General features: G+C 43.4%; 1 protein-coding gene across 1 annotated transcript; it reads right to left on the reverse strand.

The window, feature by feature from the left end:
- Positions 1-5,271: 5,271 nt before the first annotated feature.
- Positions 5,272-16,266, reverse strand: LOC141042871 (uncharacterized). The gene is made up of 2 exons (XM_073511780.1): positions 15,644-16,266; positions 5,272-5,347 (listed from the first exon to the last, which is right to left on the reverse strand). The coding sequence occupies exons 1-2, from the start codon at positions 16,264-16,266 to the stop codon at positions 5,272-5,274; spliced, it is 699 nt and encodes a 232-aa protein (XP_073367881.1).
- Positions 16,267-27,799: the final 11,533 nt, after the last annotated feature.

Below are 27,799 nucleotides of genomic sequence, written 5' to 3' on the forward strand. Positions count from 1 at the left end.
TTTAATAAGACTTTTGAGCTTGAATGTGATGCTAGTGGCATTGGATTAGGAGGTGTGTTATTACAAGATGGCAAACCTGTTGCATACTTTTCTGAAAAATTGAGTGGGCCTAGTCTGAATTATTCTACTTATGATAAAGAACTATATGCTCTTGTTCGGACTTTAGAAACATGGCAACATTATTTATGGCCCAAAGAATTTGTTATACATTCTGATCATGAATCTTTGAAACATATTAAAAGTCAAGCTAAACTGAATCGTAGACATGCTAAATGGGTTGAATTCATTGAAACTTTCCCTTATGTCATTAAACACAAGAAGGGTAAAGAAAATGTTATTGCTGATGCATTGTCTCGTCGCTATACTATGCTTTCACAGCTTGACTTCAAAATATTTGGTTTGGAGACCATCAAAGATCAATATGTGCATGATGCTGATTTTAAAGATGTATTGCAAAATTGTAAAGAAGGAAGAACCTGGAACAAGTTTGTCGTTAATGATGGATTTGTGTTCCGTGCTAACAAGCTATGCATTCCAGCTAGCTCTCTTCGTCTTTTGTTGTTGCAGGAGGCGCATGGCGGAGGATTAATGGGACACTTTGGCGTGAAGAAGACAGAGGACGTACTTGCTACACATTTCTTTTGGCCAAAGATGAGACGGGATGTTGAGCGTTTTGTTGCTCGCTGCACTACATGTCAAAAAGCTAAGTCACGACTCAATCCTCATGGTTTATATATGCCTTTGCCTGTACCTAGTGTTCCTTGGGAGGATATATCTATGGACTTTGTTTTAGGTTTACCTCGAACAAAGAAGGGGAGGGATAGCATATTTGTTGTCGTGGATAGATTCTCGAAAATGGCACACTTTATACCATGTCATAAAAGCGATGATGCTGTTAATGTTGCTGATTTGTTCTTTCGTGAAATTATTCGCTTGCATGGTGTGCCAAATACTATTGTTTCCGATCGTGATACTAAATTTCTTAGCCACTTTTGGAGATGTTTATGGGCTAAGTTGGGGACTAAACTGCTTTTTAGTACTACTTGTCACCCCCAAACTGATGGACAAACTGAAGTAGTCAATAGAACATTGTCTACTATGCTTAGGGCTGTTTTGAAGAATAATAAGAAAATGTGGGAAGAATGCTTGCCTCATATTGAGTTTGCTTATAATCGTTCATTGCATTCTACTACTAAGATGTGCCCTTTTGAAATTGTGTATGGTTTCCTACCTCGTGCACCTATTGATTTGTTGCCTCTTCCATCTTCGGAGAAGGTTAATTTTGATGCTAAACAACGTGCTGAATTGATCTTAAAAATGCATGAGTTAACTAAGGAAAACATTGAGCGTATGAATGCTAAATATAAACTTGCTGGAGATAAGGGTAGAAAACATGTTGTGTTTGCACCTGGAGATCTTGTTTGGTTACATTTGCGTAAGGATAGATTTCCTGATTTGCGCAAATCAAAGCTAATGCCACGTGCTGATGGTCCTTTTAAGGTGTTAGAGAAAATAAATGATAATGCATATAAACTTGAGCTGCCTGCAGATTTTGGGGTTAGTCCCACTTTTAACATTGCAGATTTGAAGCCTTATTTGGGTGAGGAAGATGAGCTTCCGTCGAGGACGACTTCATTTCAAGAAGGGGAGGATGATGAGGACATCAATACCATTGTTACACCCACAGCCCCTGCGGCTATACATACTGGACCAATTACTAGAGCTCGCGCACGCCAATTAAATTACCAGGTACTTTCGTTTCTTGGTAATGATTCTAATATTCATGAGAATATGATGCTGCCTAAATTGGATACATTTGTTTTGCTTACAAATGAAGGGCCTAGCTTTGAGAAGGATGAACATTGGAGCAAGAACAAGCATGGAGATGATGGCATGCGCATGGGGAACAAGAACGGAGTTACAAGTGATGATTTCAAGACGTTGAAGCCACCATAATGCGTGCATGAAACCTTGGACGAAATATACAAGATGCTACTTCATAACTTTCGTCCAGAGGCTATTCTAGGTGCTGCGTCACCTTATTATTGGGCCAGGCCCATGTAATTTCGAAATACATCAGTATAGGTTGTTTTTAGAGTCCGTATGTGTGGGGAAACAAGAGATAGGGTTGGTTTCGGACCCCTTCCTCAAGGGCCACGAAATTCCCCCCCTCTTCCTCCATATATACAGCCCTTAGGGCGTCGTTTAGACTTTGGGTTTTGTTTAGATTAAAAGTTCGCCATAGCTGCAACTTCGCGTACTTCGTTTGTGTTCAGCGACCAGACAAAGGCGTCACAGAACTCCACCTTGATCAATAAAGCTTTCATCTTATATTCGCAATATCCAGATTGCAATCTCAGTTTCTTGCTTGTTCTTCGTTTGCTCGCAGGAAACAGACCCTCGTGGTCAGGTTGATCGTGCTCCGGCGTGGTCGATAACCTCTCGGAGTTGGTTTAGCGATTGCTAAGGCGCGACGTCCTCGCACGTTCGTAGTCGGATCGTCAAAGTCGACTTCCACCAAAGCGATATCCATCATCTCATCGAAAGACGGGACACCTTTGCCTCTATCAGATGTTGGTGCAAATGTGTTGTAGTGCTTGAGCTCGATGGCGTTCTGAAGATTGGCTACTTGAGTGACGGCTTGAGGGGCACCGTCTTGATGAAGAGGATGAGGAAGACAGGTGTCGCACAATGTAGCGGAGTTCTTCCATTTGTGTAGTGAACTTCTCGTCGATGTAGTCGCGGTTCCTTGTTTCCGATTGACGAAGGTCGGAGGCGAGTTGCTCCATGCGTTCACCCAATGCTTCGCTTTCTTGATGTAGAGCTCGTTGCGCGATGAAGAAGTGGTTCTTTGTGACGTAGCCGTAATCTCCATCTTGCTCCTCGAAAAGCGGGTTCACCGACGAACTAGGCCTATCCATCATAACCAAGTTGGGTGAGTAGGAAAATGAGAGAACAATAACGAAGTTACCTTTTTCGAAGATTGAGGATGTAACAAGTGCCACTCAATGTAATGCCACAATAGTAGAATTGGAACCGGGTTTGTTTCTCACACCTACAAGTAAAAGGCTTATGGAGTAGCACGGTTAGGATGGTGGCAAAAATTTCAAGCAAATGTTAGTCAAGATAACGATAAGGTTGAGAAGGTTCACAAAAATGCAAGTAAAGCAAATAGATCAAAGCCAAGAGTGTCACTAGGAACACACACACAGAAGATAGATGGGAACCGCACAACCAAGGGTGAGCTCAAAATGTGCAACCACGGACAATGCTCTTGTTGTGTGAATGCTAGAGAGACGCTAGCTCGATTGCTCAAATGGGCAAGATACGCTTGTGCACTAACCTATGAGAGAAACGTGTCGTCTTCAATCCCAACTATGCTTTGTATGCGGTGACCAAGATGATATGACTATGCAAAATGGCTTAATGCTATTGCTTACAAGCTCTTTGTTTCTCCTCTTTTGCTTAAAAGCTTTTCTTTTTTCTTTTTTTTTCTTTTTTCACTATGCTTGATGCTCGAGCCAAGTATGATATGAGACAAGTATGTAAGATATGCACGGGAGAGACTTATGGCACAAAGATGATAACACGATCACTACGGTGCACAATAGTGTGGCCCGGCAATTCTCAACTCGCTAGTCTTGATGGGTAAGCAACGCAAAATGGCTCGGGCTATCAATGCAAAAGCAAGGGTAAGAAGTAAGTGTCTTCGAGGTTACCGTCCTTCTTACGGTTAGCGGTGAAGATGACTCCGAGGTGATGATGATTGGCGGTGATGTCGATGTCACACGCTCCTAAGTAGCCGAAACACCTTAGGAAACAGAAATCGCAACTCAAAATCGGTCAAATGCGGAAGGTGGGTGTTTTTGTGATGATTTTTTGGATGGAGGCTAATGGTGGTGGTAATGATATGAGTGGATGGGGGAAGTCAAGAGCTTCCAAACGAGCTAAAGAACACAAAAAACGGACTTGGGAGTTGGAAGTTATGGTCAAACTGGTGGCGTAGATGGGTTGATTCGGGGGGTGCGGGCACCCGGGGGTGGGAGGTGCGGGTGTGCGGGGTGGTCAGGGGGAAATGGCCCGGGGGTGCGGGTGCCCGGTGGTTTGAGGTGTGGGCACCCGGTGGTGGCCGATTTGGGCAGAAAATTTTGGGGAAATGCAAGATTCCGTGGATTTCGTGGTGGGAAGGGTGGGGATTGTTGGGGAGGGGCTAGATCCACTTGCCAAACATCAAATCCATGGACCAAAACAACCAAATCTCACAAGATCCAACAAATTGCAAGAAAAATTTTTGGGGCTATTTTTGTGGGGTATTTTCGAAATTGGACGAAAAACAACAAAATCAAGCTAGCAAATGGGGGGATGGGACTCCAAGATGTGAATCAACCTTGCTCATGATACCAAGATGTTGTAGGGTGAAACCCTAGAGGGGATCTTTTCACACTTGGAGGGGAAAAGAGGCTGAACACTCAAGAACACAAGGCACAAATCACTCAAACAAACCCAAATAGCACATCCACTAGAGTAGCATACATGAGATCCACAAGATTACAAGATCAATCCAAGTAAACAAGCACTAGGTAAAGTTCTTCCCACTCCTAGAGGAGGTGAGGTCTTGATGATGATCTACTCCCTTGGGAGGTCTTGTAATCCACAAGGATTCTTCCCAAGAGGGGTCTTGATCTCCAAGAGGAGGGAATCAAGGAGCAAAGCTCTCAATGTTTTATCTAATACTCTGCTATCCTTACAATGAGCTAGGTGGGGGGTACTTATAGTCTAGGGATGGACTAGTAGGGGGAGAGGGATTACAAGGGCAAAAACCCAAAGAGGCATGCACGCCCTCGGAGGGGTCCGGGCACCCGGTGCCAAGGGGGTCGGGCACCCGGACCGGACAGGGGCCAACTCTCAGGCTCGGCCGGGCACCCGAAGGCGAGGAGGCCGGGCACACGGCCCACACAGGGACGCGGCTTGAGGGTGGCCGGGCACCCGGGGCCCCAAGCCCGGGCACCCGGGGTGGTGCCATGCGACTGGCTGGGAAGGGCTGGGCACCCAGGGGTCCCAGGCCCGGGCACCCGGGGGGCCAGCTGGTGGCTGGGCAAGGGCTCGGGCACCCGGGGTCCAAGTGGCCGGGCACCCGGGGCAGGTCGGGGCAGCGCCCATGTGGGTGAGTCCGGGCACCCGGGGTTGGGAAGGCCGGGCACCCGGGGTGCCCAGGGACTTTGCCACCTCGCGTACTTCTTCGCTCTTCTTCTCCATAGCTTCGCGCTTCGCTCATTCTTCCACCTCCGTCTTTTCTGCGATAGCTTGGGTCTCCATGCTTGCTTCCTCACGATGATCTCCAATGTACCTAAGAATGCATAGCATTTCTCTTTAAGGTAGAATCTCATTCTCATGTGAAACCGGACGAAACTCGGAGAGGAAAGAAGTAACCTCGGTTTCGACGGTGCGTGCACGTGCTTTTGTCGTTGGTCCTCGAGGTGCTTGACGAGTTGTAGTAGAGTCCATGGGGCTGAGCGAGAGATGCTTCGCATCAACTACTTCACCTAGTCCTTCTAAAAAGAAGAAAAAGAAAAATGATAGGACTCTGCATGCCTCTAGTGAACCTGAAATAGAAAAACCTCCTAATAATGATAATGATGTTTCTATTCCTGATGCTAAAACTCAATCTGGTAATGAACATTCACCTAGTGATAATGAAAAAGATGATGCTGATGTTCGTGAAGATACTCAACCAAACAATGAAAAAGAACCAGATAATGATGTTGAAATAGAACCAGCTGTTGATCTTGATAACCCACAACCTAAGAATACAAGATATGATAAAAGAGACTTCATGCTAGAAAACACGGTAAAGAAAGAGAACTGTGGGTTCAAAAACCTATGCCTTTTCCACCAAAGTCAACTAAAAAGAAAGATGATGAAGAATTTGAACGCTTTGCTGAAATGCTGAGGCCAGTCTTTTTGCGTACTCGCTTAACTGATATCTTGAAAATGCCTCCTTATGCAAAGTACATGAAAGACATCATCACTAATAAAAGAAAAATGCCGGAAGCTGAAATCTCCACCATGCTTGCTAATTATACTTTTAAAGATGGAGTACCTAAAAAACTTGGAGATCCGGGAATACCAACTATACCTTGCTCCATCAAAAAGAATTATGTGAAAACTGCTTTATGTGACTTAGGAGCTGGTGTTAGTGTTATGCCTTTCTCTTTATATAAAAGACTTGATTCGAATAAACTCACACCTACTGAAATATCTCTGCAAATGGCTGACAAATCAACTGCCATACCTATCGGTATTTGTGAGGATGTGCCCGTTGTTGTTGCTAATGCTTCTATTTTGACTGACTTTGTTATACTTGAGATGCCCGAGGACGAGAACATGTCGATTATCCTTGGTAGACCCTTCTTGAATACTGCAGGGGCTGTTATTGATTGCAATAAAAGCAAGGTCACTTTTCATATCAATTGCAATGAGCATACGGTGCACTTTCCGAAGAAACAATTCCAAGTGAATGGTATTAATGTTATTGAAAAATCTCCGACAATCAATATTGGAAGTTTTCAACTACCTCTACCTACTGTTAAAAAGAAATATGAAATGCTTATTATTGGGGACATTCATATCCCCGTTGAGGTAACTTAGTGATTTACGAAAGTTCTTCGGTTTCATGCTAATCGGAAGTGGTTGTTAATAAGACTTAATCAACCTTATTAATGGATCATTTTTGAGAGGTATGAAGTTGATGAATTTAGTAAGCACTACCTTCTGTCCCTACCTTTTGTTTTCTCTTTTTATTAGTTAAATAAAATAAAATGCCATGTTTTGTCTGTTTTCTGAATTCCCCGTGCAATAAAAAAATGACCCAAAAATAAAAGTTCTCAGAATGCTCTGAAAATTTAATACGATTTTTCTGAATATTTAAGAATTTTTGGTGCAAATAATATCAGAGGGAGGTGCACCAGGTGGGCACAACCCACCTGGGCGCGCCAGGACACCCTTGCGCACCCTGGTGGGTTGTGGTCCCCACATGGGCCCCCTCACTTATCCCTTCACACCACATCATCACTTACCTCCAGAAAAAATTCTTCATTGCTCTCTCTCTCTCTCTCTCTCTCTTGCGTTCTTGCTCTCAAACCCGCGGATTTCGATCTCTTTGCTCGAAGCTCCGTTACCGAAACTGTTTTGGGGGATTGTTGCTTGGTATGTGACTCCACCGTTTGTCCAAGTAGTTTTTGTTTTAGTGGTTTATATTTTGAATAATTAGCTACTCTTGGTGTTGCTATAGATGAGCTTGCATGTTGAATTCTTAGATTTCTAAGTAGTTTGAATGCTTGCTATGGCCTCTATGTATCCCTATGAGTAGTTGCTATCAATCTTGTAAAGTTTTGTTGAGAAAAATTTTATGGACTAAAAATTTCAGAATTTTTGTTCATAGGAAAAGGATGAATATCTTTAGGAAATTTGCTTCTAAGAAGAACTCCAAGGGAGTTATTGGAGAGTCATATGATAGTGATCTCCACCCCCGGAGGTTGGCGGAGGTACGGCCGTGCGAATGGCCGCACACCCAGTTCATGGAAGAGGCTGGGATCCTTCAGGAGTTTACACAATATGCTGCTAATGCCGGCCTCACCGACTTCATTGCAGCTGAATGTGAACAGTATCATCTCCTCACAAAAATCTTTGTTCAAAGTTTGAATTTCCTTCCTAGGAATAATCCTCCTGAGGTGCAGTTTAGCTTATATGCTGAAACCCGTCAGATACCACTTACTGAATTTTGTAACATATGCATGATCCTTTCTGACGGGAGCTTAGTAGAGCCTAGGCCGGCAGAGTTTGAGGCCTTTTATCGTACCTTGATAGTGGGAGATGAGAGAGGGGTGTCGGCTATCACTGCCGCTGGCTTGCATTTTCCTGCTATTCATTATTTTGCTCTTTTCATTGCAAAATGCTTGCTTGCTAGAGAGAAGGTTGGTGCACTCAGTTCACCAGACCTTGCAGTTTTACGTCGTGCATTAGAAGGCGCCAACACTTATAGCTTGGGAGCTATTGTGGCACGTCGCCTCCACATTAATAAGTCCAAGGGTAAAATACATGGTGGGATTTTCGCTACTCGTTTGGTGATGAAGACATCAATACCATTGTTACACCCACAGCCCCTACTACTATACATACTGGACCAATTACTAGAGCTCGCGCACGCCAATTAAATTACCAGGTACTTTTGTTTCTTGGTAATGATTCTAATGTTCATGAGAATATGATGCTGCCTAAATTGGATACATTTGTTTTGCTTACAAATGAAGGGCCTAGCTTGGAGAAGGATGAACATTGGAGCAAGAACAAGCATGGAGTTGATGGCATGCGCAAGGGAAACAAAAACGGAGTTCCGGTGATGATTTCAGGACTTTGAAGCCACCATAATGAGTGCATGAAGCCTTCGACGAAATATACAAGATGCCACTTCATAAATTTCGTCCAGAGGCTATTCTAGGTGCTGCGTCACCTTATTATTGGGCCAGGCCCATGTAATTTCGAAATACTTGAATATAGGCTGTTTTTAGAGTCTGTATGTATGGGGAAATAAGAGTTAGGGTTGGTTTCGGACCCCTCCTCCAAGGGCCACGAAATTCCCCCCATCTTCCTCCATATATACAGCCCTTAGGGCATCGTTTAGACTTTGGGTTTTGTTTATATTAAAAGCTCGCCATAGCTGCAACTTCGCGTACTTCGTTTGTGTTCAACGACCAGACCAAGACGTCACAGGACCCCCACCTTGATCAATAAAGCTTTCCTCTTATATTCGCAATATCCATATTGCAATCTTAGTTTCTTGCTTGTTCTTCGTTGCCTACAGGAAACAAACCTTCGTGGTCAGGTTGATCGTGCTCCGGCGTGGTCAATAACCTCTCGGAGTTGGTTTAGCGATTGCTAAGGCGCGACGTCCTCGCACGTTCATAGTCGGATCGTCAAAGTCGACTTCCTCCAAAACGATATCCACCATCTCATCGAAAGACGGGACACCTTTGCCTCTATCAAGTGGTATCAGATTTCTAGGTTGCTCGGTGAGATTTTACAGTTTTTCGTAGTTTAGATCGAGTTTGTTCTTCATACCTACAGTCCACGAAAAAGCCAAAAAAAATTAGGGTTAGTTCATCATATCCGAACCAATCTGAGCCTTTGCATAATCTTTTCTGTATTTGCTTTGTTGAATTTGCGGTTGCATCGTCGTGTCAAGTTGGTGGTCTTAGCGTCTAGTCCTTTAGAGTTTTGAGTTCTGTTCACAGGTTGTCACGTCGCCGCTGCCATATATCACCATCGCATCATCATCATCGCTGCTGCCATATACCACCACCGCACCAACTTCATCGCCGCTGCCATATACCACCACCACATATTCACCGCCCATCCGAGTCCATATACGCCACCACATATCCGCCGCCATCACGCCAATCCGAGTCCACCTGCAACATATATCCGCCACCAGTCCGAGTTCCACCAGATTCATCTCCGCCACCAGTCCGAGTTCCACCAGATTCATCTCCGCCACCAGTCCTAGTCCGAGTCCAGTATTTTGTTACTCTGTTTTGGATTTCCATATCATGCCATACTCCGAGTCGTGACAGAGTAGGACTCCCGAACTTTCATGCTACCCGTACAAGAGGAATAGTTCCAGTTTCAAAAAAAACTAAGTCTGGAAAATTCTGGCTAGGCAGTTTTTAGGCCATTTGTAGATTTTTCCGAAAAAAATTGTTGCGGAGCAAAAAAAGAGGGCAAAAAAGTGCCGAAAAAAGAGAAAAAAATAGAGAAAAAATTCAGAGTGTGCTCCTCCCTTGTTTACGTGTAGCGCCGTGATTTTGTTAGTGTTCTAGGCTCGCGTCTCTAGCACGGTCTAGCCTAGGACCAGTAGGGTACCATCGTTGAGCGTTTATTCAACTTTGCATCTCTGGATTGATTATTGCTGACCTTTTTTGCTACCATATTATAAGCCTTCCCAGCTCCACATACATCTACGCCGTGCGTTTGACTCTCCCTGGTAATTGCTCTATCCTAGCTTTGAGAGTTTTGACCTCAACGGTTGCCGATCACCACCTGCTGCTTGGTAAGAACTTGTAAGAATTTGAGATTCGCTTGACGGATTTGTGACTGTCCACCACACCACTGCCACCGCTTCCTAGTAGTCTGTAGGATCATATTCTTGTGTGTTTCTATTGCTGCTAACCATGACAGGATCACAAGCCGACGAGACTGACTGGGAGAACATGACGAACAAAGAGTTACATGATAAGTTTCAGCAAATGATGAGTGGACAGGTGGAAGATGTGCTAAACATATTTGAAGAGGCCATGGAGAAGATAGATGGCATTGAGAAGGCGTTCGAAACAAAGCTCAATAACAAGTTTAATGAATTGCTCGCGCGTCTTCCACAACCACCGCCCGTTGCACCTATCGCACCTCTACAACAACAACAACAACAACATCGCCTTCCAAATCAAGTGGGACGAGCACAACGCGTTCTCCTTGAGCCTGGTCAAACTTCTGGTGCCATTGTACATACTGTTGATGCTTCTGTAGCTAATGCTGCTACTGCAGAGGTGGAGGACTATTACGAGGATGAGGTTGATCAAAATCAGAACTACGTGCAACCACCAGCACCACCACCACCAGGTCGTCCTCATGCATATCATCGCAACGGTAGGGCTGCACCACCTGAGGTACAAGCTCATGACCATCTTCCTAAACTAAAATTGAATATTCCACCATTTGATGGTAGATATGTTCCTGATATATATCTTACTTGGGAGTTAGAAACTGAACAACGTTTACATGTTTACAATATCCCGAGGAGAGACGTGTTCCTGCTGCTGTTTGTGCTTTTACTAGTTTTGCATGTGTTTGGTGGTCTGAACATTGTAGATTATATCCTATTCCAGCTACTTGGGCTGCTTTGAAAACTGCTATGCGTACTCGTTGGGTTCCACCATATTATCAACGTGAATTGCTTCAAAAATTGCAGCGTTTAAGGCAAGGAAAAAATTCTGTAGAAGAATATTATCAGGAATTACAAACTGGCATGATTAGATGTGGTATTGTTGAGGAGAATGAAGCTATGCTTGCACATTTTATGGGTGGATTAAATAGAGACATTCAGACCATTCTCGAGTATAAGGAGTATAATAATATCATTTGTTTATTCCATCTTGCTTGTAAAGTTGAACGTGAAGTGCAGGATCGACAGGCATTGGCGCGAACTAACTTTTCTGCAGGTCGACTTTCATCATGGACACCACGTGCATCCTCTACTTCCACTGCACCAGCACCTCCATCAGGTGCCACCTCCAACCGTGATACAAGAAAGCAGGCACAACCACCACTATCTTCCAAGAGCACACCTGTCGGGCCTGTACAGAGCTCTTCTTCTTCCTTGGCATCAACAGGGCACACAAGTGATATTATTTGTCATCGTTGTAAGGGAAGAGGTCATTATGCAAGAGAATGCAAATCTCGGCGTGTGATGATTGCTACTGAGGATGGTGGTTATGAGTTCGCTAGTGACTATGATGAGGAGATTTTGGCTCTTATTACACGTGAAGAACACGGTGGAGATGATTCTGAAAATGAGACGCAATACATGGCTCCTGAAGACACTGACAAGTATGAACGTTTAGTTGCTCAATGTGTTTTGAGTGTGTAGGTCACACAAGCAGAGCAAAATCAGAGGCATAATTTGTTCCATACAAAGGGAGTTGTGAATGATAGAGGCAAAGGTGTCCCGTCTTTCGATGAGATGGTGGCTATCGTTTTGGAGGAAGTCGACTTTGACAATCCGACTACGAACGTGCGAGGACGTCGCGCCTTAGCAATCGCTAAACCAACTCTGAGAGGTTATTGACCACGCCGGAGCACGATCAACCTGACCACGAAGGTCTGTTTCCTGCAGGCAAACGAAGAACAAGCAAGAAACTAAGATTGCAATCTGGATATTGCGAATATAAGAGGAGAGCTTTATTGATCAAGGTGGGGTTCTATGACGCCTTTGTCTGGTCGTTGAACACAAACGAAGTACGCGAAATTGCAGCTATGGCGAACTTTTAATCTAAACAAAACCCAAAGTCTAAACGGTGCCCTAAGGGCTGTATATATGGAGGGAGAGGGGGGAATTTCATGGCCCTTGGGGAAGGGGTCCGAAACCAACCCTATCTCTTGTTTCCCCACACATACGGACTCTAAAAACAGCCTATATTTATGTACTTCGAAATTACATGGGCCTAGCCCAAAAATAAGGTGACGCAGCACCTAGAATAGCCTCTGGACGAAATTTATGAAGTGGCATCTTGTATATTTCGTCCAAGGCTTCATTCACTCCTTATGGTGGCTTCAAAGTCCTGAAATCATCACTTGTAACTCCGTTCTTGTTTCCCTTGCGCATGCCATCAACTCCATGCTTGTTCTTGCTCCAATGTTCATCCTTCTCCAAGCTAGGCCCTTCATTTGTAAGCAAAACAAAAGTATCCAATTTAGGCAGCATCATATTCTCATGAACATTAGAATCATTACCAAGAAACGAAAGTACCTGGTAATTTAATTGGCGTGCGCGAGCTCTAGTAATTGGTCCATTATATGTAACAGTAGGGGTTGTGGGTGTAACAATGGTATTGATGTCCTCATCATCCTCCCCTTCTTGAAATGAAGTCGTCCTCGACGGAAGCTCATCTTCCTCACCCAAATAAGGCTTCAAATCTGCAATGTTAAAAGTGGGACTAACCCCAAAATCTGCAGGTAGCTCAAGTTTATATGCATTATCATTTATTTTCTCTAACACCTTAAAAGGACCATCAGCACGTGGCATTAGCTTTGATTTGCGCAAATTAGGAAATCTATCCTTACGCAAATGTAACCAAACAAGATCTCCAGGTGCAAACACAGCATGTTTTCTACCCTTATCTCCAGCAAGTTTATATTTAGCATTCATACACTCAATGTTTTCCTTAGTTAACTCATGCATTTTTAAAATCAATTCAGCACGTTCTTTAGCATCAAAATTAACCTTCTCTGAAGATGGAAGAGGCAACAAATCAATTGGTGCACGAGGTAGGAAACCATACACAATTTCAAAAGGGCACATCTTAGTAGTAGAATGCAATGAACGATTCTAAGCAAATTCAATATGAGGCAAGCATTCTTCCCACATTTTCTTATTATTCTTCAAAACAGACCAAAGCATAGTAGACAATGTTCTATTGACTACTTCAGTTTGTCCATCAGTTTGGGGGTGACAAGTAGTACTAAAAAGCAGTTTAGTCCCCAACTTAGCCCATAAACATCTCCAAAAGTGGCTAAGAAATTTAGTATCACGATCTGAAACAATAGTATTTGGCACACCATGCAAGTGAATAATTTCACGAAAGAACAAATCAGCAACATTAACAGCATCATCGCTTTTATGACATGATATAAAGTGTGCCATTTTCGAGAATCTATCCACGACAACAAATATGCTATCCCTCCCCTTCTTTGTTCGAGGTAAACCTAAAACAAAGTCCATAGATATATCCTCCCAAGGAACACTAGGTACAGGCAAAGGCATATATAAACCATGAGGATTGAGTCGTGACTTAGCTTTTTGACATGTAGTGCAGCGAGCAACAAAACGCTCAACATCCCGTCTCATCTTTGGCCAAAAGAAATGTGTAGCAAGTATATCCTCCGCCTTCTTAACGCCAAAGTGTCCCATTAGTCCTCCTCCATGCGCCTCCTGCAACAACAAAAGACGAACGGAGCTAGCTGGAATGCATAGCTTGTTAGCACGAAACACAAATCCATCGTTAACGACGAACTTGTTCCATGTTCTACCTTCTTTACAATTCTGCAATACATCTTTAAATTCAGCATCATGCACATATTGTTCTTTGATGGTCTCCAAACCAAATATTTTAAAGTCAAGTTGTGAAAGCATAGTATAACGACAAGACAATGCATCAGCAATAACATTTTCTTTACCCTTCTTGTGTTTAATGACATAAGGGAAAGTCTCAATGAATTCAACCCATTTAGCATGTCTACGGTTCAGTTTTGCTTGACTTTTAATGTGTTTCAAAGATTCATGATCAGAATGTATAACAAATTTTTGGGCCATAAATAATGTTGCCATGTTTCTAAAGTCCGAACAAGAGCATATAATTCTTTATCATAAGTAGAATAGTTCAGACTAGGCCCACTCAATTTTTCAGAAAATTATGCAACAGGTTTGGCATCTTGTAATAACACACCTCCTAATCCAATTCCACTAGCATCACATTCAAGCTCAAAAGTCTTATTAAAATCAGGAAGTTGGAGTAAAGGAGCATGTGTCAACTTATCTTTCAATACCGTGAAGGCTTCTTCCTGTGTGGTACCCCAAACAAAAGGCGCATCCTTCTTTGTAAGCTCGTTGAGAGGTGCAGCAATGGTGCTAAAATCTCTCACAAAACGCCTATAGAAACCAGTGAGTCCAAGAAAACTCTGCACTTGTGTGACCGTTTTGGGCTGCGGCCAACTCTCAATAGCTTCAATCTTGGCTTTATCAACTTCAATTCCCTGTGGAGTAACAACATAGCCAAGAAAAGGTACTCGGTCGGTGCAAAAGGTGCACTTCCCAAGGTTACCAAACAAACGTGCATCACGTAGAGCAATAAAAACAGCACGTAAATGTTCCAACCGTTCTTCCAAAGATTTGCTATAAATCAGTATATCATCAAAATAGACTACCACAAATCGTCCGATGAAAGCACGTAAAACTTCGTTAATTAGTCTCATGAAAGTACTAGGTGCATTAGTTAACCCAAAAGGCATGACTAACCACTCATATAAACCAAACTTAGTTTCAAATGCTGTTTTCCATTCATCTCCCAATTTCATACGAATTTGATGGTATCCACTACGCAAATCAACTTTGGAGAATATTGTAGAGCCACTCAATTCATCAAGCATATCATCTAGCCTAGGAATAGGATGACGATAACGAATAGTAATATTATTAATGCCTCTACAATCAACACACATACGCGACGTACCATCCTTTTTAGGCACTAGTATAATAGGAACAACACAAGGACTAAGAGATTCGCGTATATAACCTTTGTCGAGCAGCTCCTGTACTTGACGCATAATCTACTTCGTCTCCTCTGGATTGGTACGGTATGGTGCACGGTTGGGTAGCGATGCACCGGGAATTAAGTCAATTTGATGCGCAATCCCTCGAATAGGTGGTAATCCCGGTGGCACGTCTTGTGGGAAGACGTCAGCGAACTCCTGCAAAATGTTAGTGACAGCAGGGGGCAAAGAGGAAGGCACGTCCTCGAATGAAAATAATGCCTCTTTGCACACAAAAGCATAGCAAACAGATTTGCTAAAATCTAGCTCATCAATATCAGATTTGGTGGCAAGTAAACATGCACTTTTCAATTTAATTTCAGAAGCAACACTAGATGGTTTATTATCAGGCTTCATTTGTTGCTCAAATTCTTTTGCCACAATCTGATTTTCACTCGTATTTTTCTCCTGTTTTGCTTTATTAGCTCTATTAATATCATCTTTCAAAATGGAATCAGGAGTCATAGGAAGCAAGGTAATATTTTTATCCTTATGAACAAGAGTATACTGGTTGTTTCTACCATGGTGTATAGAATTTTTATCAAATTGCCATGGTTTACCAAGTAATAAGGAACATGCTTGCATAGGTACCACATCACAATCAACATAATCAGCATATGTAGAGATACTAAAATGCACACGAACAGTACGTGTTACCTTAACCTTGCCGCTGTTGTTGAACCATTGGATGTAGTAAGGATGCTGATGTGGTCTTGTGGTAAGAGATAGCTTCTCCACCATCTCCATGCTAGCCAAGTTGTTGCAGCTCCCTCCATCTATGATGACGCGAATAGAACGTTCCTTCACAACTCCCGTTGTATGGAACAAATTATGCCTCTGATTTTGCTCAGCTTGTGTAACCTGCACACTCAAAACACGTTGAGCAACTAAACATTCATACCTGTCAACATCTTCAGCAGCCATGTATTGTGTCTCATGATCAGAATCATCTCCACCGTGTTCTTCATGTGTGATAAGAGCCAAAGTGTCCTCATCATAGTCAGTAGCCGACTCATACCCACCATCCTCAGTAGCAATCATCACACGCTGAGATTTGCATTCTCTCAGAAAATGTCCTCTTCCCTTACAACGACGACAAATAATATCACTTGTGTGCCCTGTTGACGCCATGGAAGACGAAGAGCTCTGTGCAGGCCCGGCAGGTGTGCTCTTGGCAGATAGTGGTGGTTGTGCCTGCTTTCTTGTATCACGGTTGGAGGTGGCACCTGAAGGAGGTGATGGTGCAGTGGAAGTAGATGATGCACGTGGTGTCCATGATGAAGGTCGACCTGCAGAAAAGTTAGTTTGCGCCAATGCCTGTCGATCCTGCACTTCACGTTCAGCTTTACAAGCAAGATGGAATAAACGAGTGATATTATTATAATCCTTATACTCTAGAATGGTCTGAATCTCTCTATTTAATCCACCCATAAAACATGCAAGCATAGCTTCATTCTCCTCAACAATACCACATCTAATCAAGCCAGTTTGTAATTCCTGATAATATTCTTCTACGGAATTTTTTCCTTGTCTTAAGCGCTGCAATTTTTGAAGTAATTCACGTTGATAATATGGTGGAACCCAACGAGTACGCATAGCAGTTTTCAAAGCAGCCCAAGTAGCTGGAACAGGATATAATCTACAATGTTCAGACCACCAAACACATGCAAAGCTAGTGAAAGCACAAACACCAGCAGGAACACGTCTCTCCTCAGGATATTGTAAACATGTAAATCGTTGTTCAGTTTCTAACTCCCAAGTAAGATATATATCAGGAACATATCTACCCTCAAATGGTGGAATATTCAATTTCAGTTTAGGGAGATGGTCATGATCTCGTACTTGAGGGGGAGCCCTAACATTGCCATTATTTTCATGTGGACGACCTGGTGATTGTGGTGCTGGTGGTTGCACGTAGTTCTGATTTTGATCAACCTCATCCTCGTAATCTCCCGCATAATCATCCTCCTCCACATCAGCAGCAGGAGCCACAGAAGTATCAACAGCAGCACCAGCAGTTTGGCCAGGCTGAAGAGGGACACGACTCGCTCGGCGGAGGGCTGTTTCCCGACGTGGAGGTAGTCGTCGTTGCTGTTGTTGTTGTTGTTGTTGTTGTTGTTGTTGCAGAGGTGCGGCAGGTGCAGCCGGTGGTGGAAGACGCGCAAGCAGTTCATTAAATCTATTATCGAGCTTTGTTTCGAACGTCTTCTCAAGGCGAGTGATCTTCTCCATGGCCTCTTCAAATTTGTTCAGCACATCTTGCACCTGTTCAGTCATCATTTGCTGAAACTTATCATGAAACTCCTTGTTCGTTAAGTTCTCCCAGTCAATCTCGTCAGCTTGTGATCCTGGCATGGTTAGCAGCAATAGAAACACACAATAATATGATCCTATAGACTACTAACAAGACCAGTGGTGGGTGTCACAAATCCGTCAAGCAAATCTCAAATTCTTACCAGTTCTTACCCAGCAGCAGGCGGTGATCGGCAACCGATGTAGTCAAAACTCTCAAAGCTTGGATAGAGCGATTACCAAGGAGAGTCAAACGCATGATGTAGATGTATGTGGAGCTGGGAAGGCTTATAATATGGTAGCAAAAAGGGTCAGCAATAATCAATTCAGAGATGCAAAGTTGAATAAACGCTCAACGACGGTACTGTGCTGGTCCTAGGCTAGACCGTACTAGAGACGCGAGCCTAGAACACTAACAAAATCACGGCGCTGCACGTAAATAAGGGAGGAGCACACTCTGATTTTTTTTCTTTTTTCACTTTTTTGCACTTTTTTTTGCACTTTTTTCCTCTCTTTTTTCTCCGCAACAATTTTTTTTCGAAAAAGTCTACAAATGTCCTAAAAACTGCCTAGCCAGAATTTTCCAGACTTAGTTTTTTTTAAACTGGAACTATTTTTCTTCTGCGGATGGCTCGGAAGTTGGGGAGTCCTATTCTGTCACGACTCGGAGTCTCACGTGATCTGAAAATCGAGAACAAAGCAATAATTACTGGACTCGGACTAGGACTGGTGGCGGAGATGAATCTGGTGGAAACTCGGACTGGTGGCGGATATTTGCAGGGCGATGGAACACGGACTAGTGGCGAATCTGTGATGGAGGTGGACTCGGATTAGCATGATGGCGGTGGATATGTGGTATATGGTAGCGGCGATGACGATGGTGGTATATGGCAGCGGTGATGACGATGGTGGTATATGGCAGCGTTGATGATGATGGTGGTATCTGGCAACGGTGATGACAATGGTGGTATATGGTAGCGGTGATGACAATGGTGCGGCGGCGGCGTGACAACTTATGAACAGAACTCGAAACTCTAAAGTACTAGATGCTAGGACCAGCAACTTGACACGACGATGCAACCGCAAATTCAGCAAAGCAAATACAGAAAAGATTATGCAAAGATTCAGATTGGTTCGGATAAGATGAACTAACCCTAATATATTTTTTTGGCTTTTTCGTGGACTATAGGTATGAAGAAAACTCTCGATTTTAACTACGAAAAACTGTAAAATCTCACCGAGCAACCTAGAAATCTGATACCACTTGATAGAGGCAAAGGTGTCCCGTCTTTCGATGAGATGGTGGCTATCGTTTTGGAGGAAGTCGACTTTGACGATCCGACTACGAACGTGCGAGGACGTCGCGCCTTAGCAATCGCTAAACCAACTCCGAGAGGTTATTGACCACGCCGGAGCACGATCAACCTGACCACGAAGGTCTGTTTCCTGCAGGCAAACGAAGAACAAGCAAGAAACTAAGATTGCAATCTGGATATTGCAAATATAAGAGGAAAGCTTTATTGATCAAGGTGGGGTTCTGTGACGCCTTTGTCTGGTCGTTGAACACAAACGAAGTACGCGAAGTTGCAGCAATGGCGAACTTTTAATCTAAACAAAACCCAAAGTCTAAACGGTGCCCTAAGGGCTGTATATATGGAGGGAGAGGGGGGAATTTCGTGGCCCTTGGGGAAGGGGTCCGAAACCAACCCTATCTCTTGTTTCCCCACACATACGGACTCTAAAACAGCCTATATTTATGTATTTCAAAATTACATGGGCCTGGCCCAATAATAAGGTGACGCAGCACCTAGAATAGCCTCTGGACGAAATTTATGAAGTGGCATCTTGTATATTTCGTCCAAGGCTTCATTCACTCCTTATGGTGGCTTCAAAGTCCTGAAATCATCACTTGTAACTCCGTTCTTGTTTCCCTTGCGCATGCCATCAACTCCATGCTTGTTCTTGCTCCAATGTTCATCCTTCTCCAAGCTAGGCCCTTCATTTGTAAGCAAAACAAAAGTATCCAATTTAGGCAGCATCCTATTCTCATGAACATTAGAATCATTACCAAGAAACGGAAGTACCTGGTAATTTAATTGGCGTGCGCGAGCTCTAGTAATTGGTCCATTATATGTAACAGTAAGGGCTGTGGGTGTAACAATGGTATTGATGTCCTCATCAGTGAAGGAACGTTCTGTTCGCGTCATCATAGATGGAGGGAGCTGTAACAACTTGGCTAGCATGGAGATGGTGGAGAAGCTATCTCTCACCACAAGACCACATCCACATCCTTACTAGATCCAATGGTTCAACAACAGCGGCAAGGTTAAGGTAACACGTACTGTTCATGTGCATTTTAGTATCTCTACATATGCTGATTATGTTGATTGTGATGTGGTACCCATGCAAGCATGTTCCTTATTACTTGGTAGACCATGGCAATTTGATAAAAATTCTGTACACCACGGTAGAAGCAATCAGTATACTCTTTTTCATAAGGATAAAAATATTACTTTGCTTACTATGACTCCTCATTCCATTTTGAAAGATGATATTAATAGAGCTAATAAAGCAAAACAGGAGGAAAATAAGAGTGAAAATCAGATTGTGGCAAAAGAATTTGAGCAACAAATGAAACCTAATAATAAACCATCTAGTGTTGCTTCTGAAATTAAATTGAAAAGTGCATGTTTACTTGCCACAAAATCTGATACTGGTGAGCTAGATTTCACCAAATCTGTTTGCTATGCTTTTGTGTGCAAAGAGGCATTATTTTCATTCGAGGACGTGCCTTCCTCTTTGCCCCCTGCTGTCACTAACATTTTGCAGGAGTTCGCCGACGTCTTTCCACAAGACGTGCCACCGGGATTACCACCTATTCGAGGGATTGAGCATCAAATTGACTTAATTCCCGATGCATCGCTACCCAACCGTCCACCATACCGTACCAATCCAGAGGAGACGATGGAGATTATGCGTCAAGTACAGGAGTTGCTCGACAAAGGTTATATACGCGAATCTCTTAGTCCTTGTGTTGTTCCTATTATACTTGTGCCTAAAAAGGATGGTACATCGCGTATGTGTGTTGATTGTCGAGGCATTAATAACATTACTATTCGTTATCGTCATCCTATTCCTAGGCTAGATGATATGCTTGATGAATTGAGTGGCTCTACAATATTTTCCAAAGTTGATTTGCGTAGCGGATACCATCAAATTCATATGAAACTGGGAGATGAATGGAAAACAGCATTTAAAACTAAGTTTGGTTTATATGAGTGGTTAGTCATGCCTTTTGGGTTAACTAATGCACCTAGTACTTTCATGAGACTAATGAACGAAGTTTTACGTGCTTTCATTGGACGATTTGTGGTAGTCTATTTTGATGATATACTGATTTATAGCAAATCTTTGGAAGAACATTTTGAACATTTACGTGTTGTTTTTATTGCTCTACGTGATGCACGTTTGTTTGGTAACCTTGGGAAGTGCACATTTTGCACCGACCGAGTATCTTTTCTTGGCTATGTTGTTACTCCACAGGGAATTGAAGTTGATAAAGCCAAGATTGAAGCTATTGAGAGTTGGCCGCAGCCCAAAACGGTCACACAAGTGAGGAGTTTCCTTGGCCTCGCTGGTTTCTATAGGCGTTTTGTGAGAGATTTCAGCACCATTGCTGCACCTCTCAACGAGCTTACAAAGAAGGATGTGCCTTTTGTTTGGGGTACCGCACAGGAAGAAGCCTTCACGGTATTGAAAGATAAGTTGACACATGCTCCTTTACTCCAACTTCCTGATTTTAATAAGACTTTTGAGCTTAAATGTGATGCTAGTGGAATTGGATTAGGAGGTGTGTTATTACAAGATGGCAAACCTGTTGCATACTTTTCTGAAAAATTGAGTGGGCCTAGTCTGAATTATTCTACTTATGATAAAGAATTATATGCTCTTGTTCGGACCTTAGAAACATGGCAACATTATTTATGGCCCAAGGAATTTGTTATACATTCTGATCATGAATCTTTGAAACACATTAAAAGTCAAGCAAAACTGAACCGTAGACACGCTAAATGGGTTGAATTCATTGAGACTTTCCCTTATGTCATTAAACACAAGAAGGGTAAAGAAAATGTTATTGTTGATGCATTGTCACGTCGTTATACTATGCTTTCACAACTTGATTTTAAAATATTTGGTTTGGAGACCATCAAAGATCAATATGTGCATGATGCTGAATTTAAAGATGTATTGCAGAATTGTAAGGAAGGGGGAACTTGGAACAAGTTCGTCGTTAACGATGGATTTGTGTTTCGTACTAACAAGCTGTGCATTCCAGCTAGCTCCGTTCGTCTTTTGTTGTTGCAGGAGGCGCATGGAGGAGGATTAATGGGACACTTTGGCATAAAGAAGACGGAGGATATACTTGCTACACATTTCTTTTGGCCAAAGATGAGACGAGATGTTGAGCGTTTTGTTGCATGCTGCACTACATGTTAAAAAGCTAAGTCACGAATCAATCCTCATGGTTTATATATGCCTTTACCTGTACCTAGTGTTCCTTGGGAGGATATATCTATGGACTTTGTTTTAGGTTTACCTCGAACAAAGAAGGGGAGGGATAGCATATTTGTTGTCGTGGATAGGTTCTCGAAAATGGCACACTTTATACCATGTCATAAAAGCGATGATGCTGTTAATGTTGCTGATTTGTTCTTTCGTGAAATTATTCGCTTGCATGGTGTGCCAAATACTATTGTTTCAGATCGTGATACTAAATTTCTTAGCCACTTTTGGAGATGTTTATGGGCTAAGTTGGGGACTAAACTGCTTTTTAGTACTACATGTCATCCCCAAACTGATGGACAAACTGAAGTAGTCAATAGAACATTTTCTACCATGCTTAGGGCTGTTTTGAAGAATAACAAGAAAATGTGGGAAGAATGCTTGCCTCATATTGAATTTGCTTATAGTCGATCATTGCATTCTACTACTAAGATGTGCCCTTTTGAAATTGTGTATGGTTTCCTTCCTCGTGCACCTATTGATTTGTTGCCTCTTCCATCTTCGGAGAAGGTTAATTTTGATGCTAAACAACGTGCTGAATTGATCTTAAAATGCATGAGTTAACTAAGGAAAACATTGAGTGTATGAATGTTAAATATAAACTTGTTGGAGATAAGGGTAGAAAACATATTGGGTTTGCACCTGGAGATCTTGTTTGGTTACACTTCCGTAAGGATAGATTTCCTGATTTGCGCAAATCAAAGCTAATGCCACGTGCTGATGGTCCCTTTAAGGTGTTAGAGAAAATAAATGATAATGCATATAAACTTGAGCTGCCTGCAGATTTTGGGGTTAGTCCCACTTTTAACATTGTAGATTTGAAGCCTTATTTGGGTGAGGAAGATGAGCTTCCATCGAGGACGACTTCATTTCAAGAAGGGGAGGATGATGAAGACATCAATACCATTGTTACATCCACAGCCCCTACTACTATACATACTGGACCAATTACTAGAGCTCGCGCACGCCAATTAAATTACCAGGTGATGTAGGGTGGAACCCTAGATGGCCGATCTTTCACGAAAGGAGCGGATCCCTACGAAGAACGCGATGAACACGAGGGGAAACATGAGGGAAACACGAGGGGAACACGAGAGAAATCACTCAACCAACAAGAATAGATCACACATGCGCTAGATCGATGAACATAAAGGTGAGATACAAGATCCAAAGTCAACAACGGACGATACAAATGGTAGCCGGTTCTTCTCCGTGAGGAGGTCTTGATGGGGGCCACCAAGAGGGGGTCTTGAATCCAAGGTGATCTTCTCCGAAGAGGGGCCGCAGTCACTCTCGAGGAGGAGATCCATAATGGATGAGCAAAGCTCTATCTCAACTATGAGCTAAACCAATGCTAACCCTAACTAGGAGGAGGAGGGGGTCTATATACAGTGTTAGCCCACGAAGGGGTAAGTGAGAGGGGGGATACATGGGCCCTTGGCCCGTTCACTGTGCGCAGACAGGCGCCGGATGTCCGGGCTGGGGCAGGATGTCCGGCGGCTCACGAGGATCCGGATGTCCGGGCCTCGGGCCGGATGTCCGGGCTGGAGTGGCCTATTCTTCTGCTCTCTGGATAGCGTGCATCGGATTTCCGGGCAGGCGCCGGGTGTCCGGCCCGTCCCGGGGCACCGGATGTCCGGGGGTCGGCCGGATGTCCGGCCGCTGTAGAGTCGCCTGGCTTCTGTCTCTCTTTGGTCTTCTTCTGGTTGGTGGCGCCGGATGTCCGGGCTCCTGCCGGATGTCCGGCCGCTGTAGCTCTGCGGCGACTCCACTTGAGGCACTTCTTGATCCGCTTCCGTGTGGACTTGGCGTATGCCTCGAGCATCTCCATGGTCGTCTCCTTGGTTTCTAAGCACATGTAGCGTCTTTGCATTAGGTAGCAACCATGTCTCGTACGAGTGGAAAGGGGAAGCATGTAGGAACGGGTTCACCTTAGGTCCAATGGCGTATGCTCGAGTGTACATGGGGATGATCGTAGGATGCTCCGCATCATCTCCCCTCCCTTGGGAAAGATCCGACCTCGGATCGTAATCCTCATCACCATGGAAATGGTTGTCGTGGACGGACTTGTAGTTGGACGAAGTGGAAAACATGGCGCAATCCAAGTACTCCAAGGTGTCTCCGGAGTGGTACACATGCAAAAAGAGCAAACACAAACAACACTTGGAAATACAATCGTTAGCGCACACAAGGTGTCCATCATGTAAGAATGAGTCCGTGAGGCAAGATTGTTCATGATAAAGCACATGAAGCTTAGCAAGATGATATGGAATGAGATGTAAAGCATTCATGGGGGCAAAAGCATTCATTGTGCACACAAATGTGTTGTGAATATGATGAATGCAACCACGGTGCAAAATGATGTCATAGTGAGACGGTTTATCAATAGCATGAATATGGCAATGGATGCTCAATATGAATAAGTTATAATGCAATTGATGGGAGGCAATATGATCATGATGTATGTATATGCCATAAAGAAAGATCACAGCAAATTTGCTAAGAAAATGCACAAGCTCATATATCATGGATGACATGGGAATAGGTGCAACAAGACAAGCATAATGTGTGTCAATCCATGCATAGGGTGCAAACTTGTGGTGAGTATGATATGTCCATCGAGCATGACATGTATGAGCACAATCAACAAATATGAAGGTGGGGGTGCAATGTGTCAAAGGAGTGTTGATGTACCAATGCTCGATGTCGTGGCATGAGTGGAGGTTCGAAGGTGCATCCAATAAGTCCGAGCGCTCCTCAATGTGAAGGTCCATAGAGCCAATCTCCAATGTCGCTCCTTCGTTCGCGAGATGTAACATGTAGACAACAAGAAGGAAACAACAATGAAAGAATGGCCCATTCAATATGCATATTTGAGAATGGCTCAAAGGGAATGAGTTCACCTTTATGAGGATGTCAAAAATGTTGGTGTTGCACATCATGTACGCCTTCACATAACCAATATGTCTCGTGATGGTACCGCCTTGTGAATCCTTCAAAATGAAAGAACATGACAAACACTCAGAAAAACAAATGAGGTTAGTGCAAATGCAAGACCTATCATTCGAGGGGCAAGATACCCAACAAGTGTTTTCATCATTCTTATCATAAGAAAGGACAAGGTGTGGTATGGTATGAAAGCATAAGATGCAACTACAACCAAAGACAATAGGCTTAAACAAGCAAGCATGCATCACAAGTAATACGTCCAAGTCTCCACGATCGATAAGCATAGCATGGGTGCACTCACCACAATGGCATATGAGAGGTGCAACTAATGGAGACAAGTGACAAAGATCAAGATATATCACGTGAGAGGCATGAACATATATGTCATCAACCCAAGAAAGCAAGTAATAATGGAATATGGGTGATGCAACAAAGCAATCAATCATAGAGATCAAGTCAAGCAAGCTAGTAGTGCGAAGATGCAACGTACTAGGAGGAATCATGGCAAGCATGTCATGTGTGCAAATAGTGGGCATGAATAATGCACATGACATATCACAAGCATGAAAGCAAGATGTGAGAGATGTATCATCATTGTATTGGCAAGAGGTCATATGGAAATAACAATGGAACATCATGACTCTCCCAACACAACAAGCATCAATAGCATGTGGCACATGGTAAACATGGCAATAGCAACAAGTATCTCCACCAAGCATGCAAATACACATAGGAGTAGTATAATGGTGAATCATGGGTAGATGCAAGCAAGGGTCACAATTGCATGGCAAAGGCATAGAAGCAAGCATAACATGCAAAGTGAACATGATAGAATGGGCATAAGGTGACAAATGGTAAATAGCCCATAGCCGTGTGAGAGACAAGTAAAAGAGATGCGCATAGTCCGTGCGCGAAGGGAATGGTGGTAAGGATAGTCCACGGGACACCAAATCATCGTTGCTCTCAAGAGCTCGTTTCGTCAACTCTTGGGATTGAGAGGTTGACGAGTATACATGAGTACCTACACAAAACAAAGGCAACGAAAAAATTGTGTGTGCGTGGTAGATGTACACATCATCCATCATGATGCATACGTGCTTGTGTTGGTTAGCACAAAATATCCAATGCTCAAATAAATGAGATGTGTGATACAGAAACATGTCATCCATCATGAGAGGTTTGTTGTTATGTATGGCATAATGGAGACTCAAATTGTGTAATGCATCATGAGAAATATCTAGAGCACTGTTATTCATGGAATGCATATGGTGCACGCAATCATGGGAATCATGCAAAGTATGGAATGCATCAAAATCTCCTAATATGTATGAGGAAACTATGGGGGTCTCCTCACGAGCATTTGTAGAAACATCACATGGAGAATATTGACAACATCCAAAACAAAGCATATTTGGAACAATGTGATCATGGCATGGCATAGTAGATGAATTGCGCAAATCATGTAAAGGAAGCATGGCAATATCATCACATGAAAAACAAAAGCCAATGACCATCATCTCGTCATCTATGCCATAAGTGCAAATGGGATTTATTTTAATGGGACATGCATAGTTACTACGTTGAGATTGAAATGAAGCAATATGGGAGATCTCACTCATAGCATATGACAAGTTCAATGGATTGTCAAACATGAAGTGACCAATAGAATTTTCACATGATATCCTATGGAGCATAGCATCACAACTAGGCAACTCAACATGCTCATCATCATATTCATCATAAATTGGTAAGTCATGACATGAAGAAGTCGCATTAGCATGAAGCATGGGAATAGGTGGATCAACATCATGCAAGCAATCATTGGTGAGATAGTCCACTATTGGGACAAGAGAAGCACCATCACCTATGTTACCTTTGGAGCAAAGCTCATGTGTTGTAGGTGAGGTGTCGAAGATCCACTTGTAGTCATCTTCATCTTGATGGAACCATGTGGGGGGTGCATCATCGTCCACCATGGCCATCGTCGTCTCCATTAGAGGTATGGACTCGTCGAGGATAGGCATGTCGTCATGTAGGAGACCTAGCACCAAAGAACAAAACACACTAGGAGTAGAGGTTAAGTCATTAGAAATCGTAGTGGCCTCACATGCCCTATCAACTACCTCACTCACTAAGTGTTGTGGCTCACTCACTCCCGGTATGATGCTCTCACTCATATGGTTGGTTGAGTCCCTCAAATGGCTCTCAACCTCACATAGGATGTGTGGCACGCTCTCAAGTGTGGGGCTAGTGGTGGTCACACTCATCCTCTCATAGGAAATGCTCTCAATGTCACACATGGTGGAGTTACTCATGTCACTCATGTGGTGGTGGCTCTCCTCACATGGCAATTGGGGCATCTCTTCATATGTGGGTGTCGGAGAGATGTTGGTGCAAATGTCTCCATGCTCAACTATGTCGTAGTCGTAGCCGTGGATGAAGGCCGAAGATGGCACATCATCACTCTCCTCCAAGACCAAAGATAAGGTCTCATGTGCGGTCTCGTAGCTTGACTCGGAGGATGAGTCCAATATGGGCGCCGTCTTCATGTTGTTGAAGAGGTTCGTGCTCGTCGTCATGGTCGAAGGGGATGGCCCTTGCTCGACCTTCTTGTCGCCGTCTTGTTGTTGGAGGCCCATATGATGTGGCACCTCGTAGCTCGTCTCGATGACCGAAGGGAATTTCCCATGCTCGGCCATTTTCCTTGAGGGGCTTCCGAAGATGGAAGTGTCGCCCACGCGCGTAGGTGGTCGCCTTGTTGTTGAAGATGTCGATGTAGGCGAAGATGCCGTACGTCCAAAGGTGAAGATGCCTTGATAGCACTTGGCGAAGATGCCGAAGTGGTTGGTGTAGCTGTAGC

The sequence above is a fragment of the Aegilops tauschii genome, chromosome 3, assembly GCF_002575655.3.
Source record: "Aegilops tauschii subsp. strangulata cultivar AL8/78 chromosome 3, Aet v6.0, whole genome shotgun sequence".
NCBI lineage: Eukaryota > Viridiplantae > Streptophyta > Magnoliopsida > Poales > Poaceae > Aegilops > Aegilops tauschii.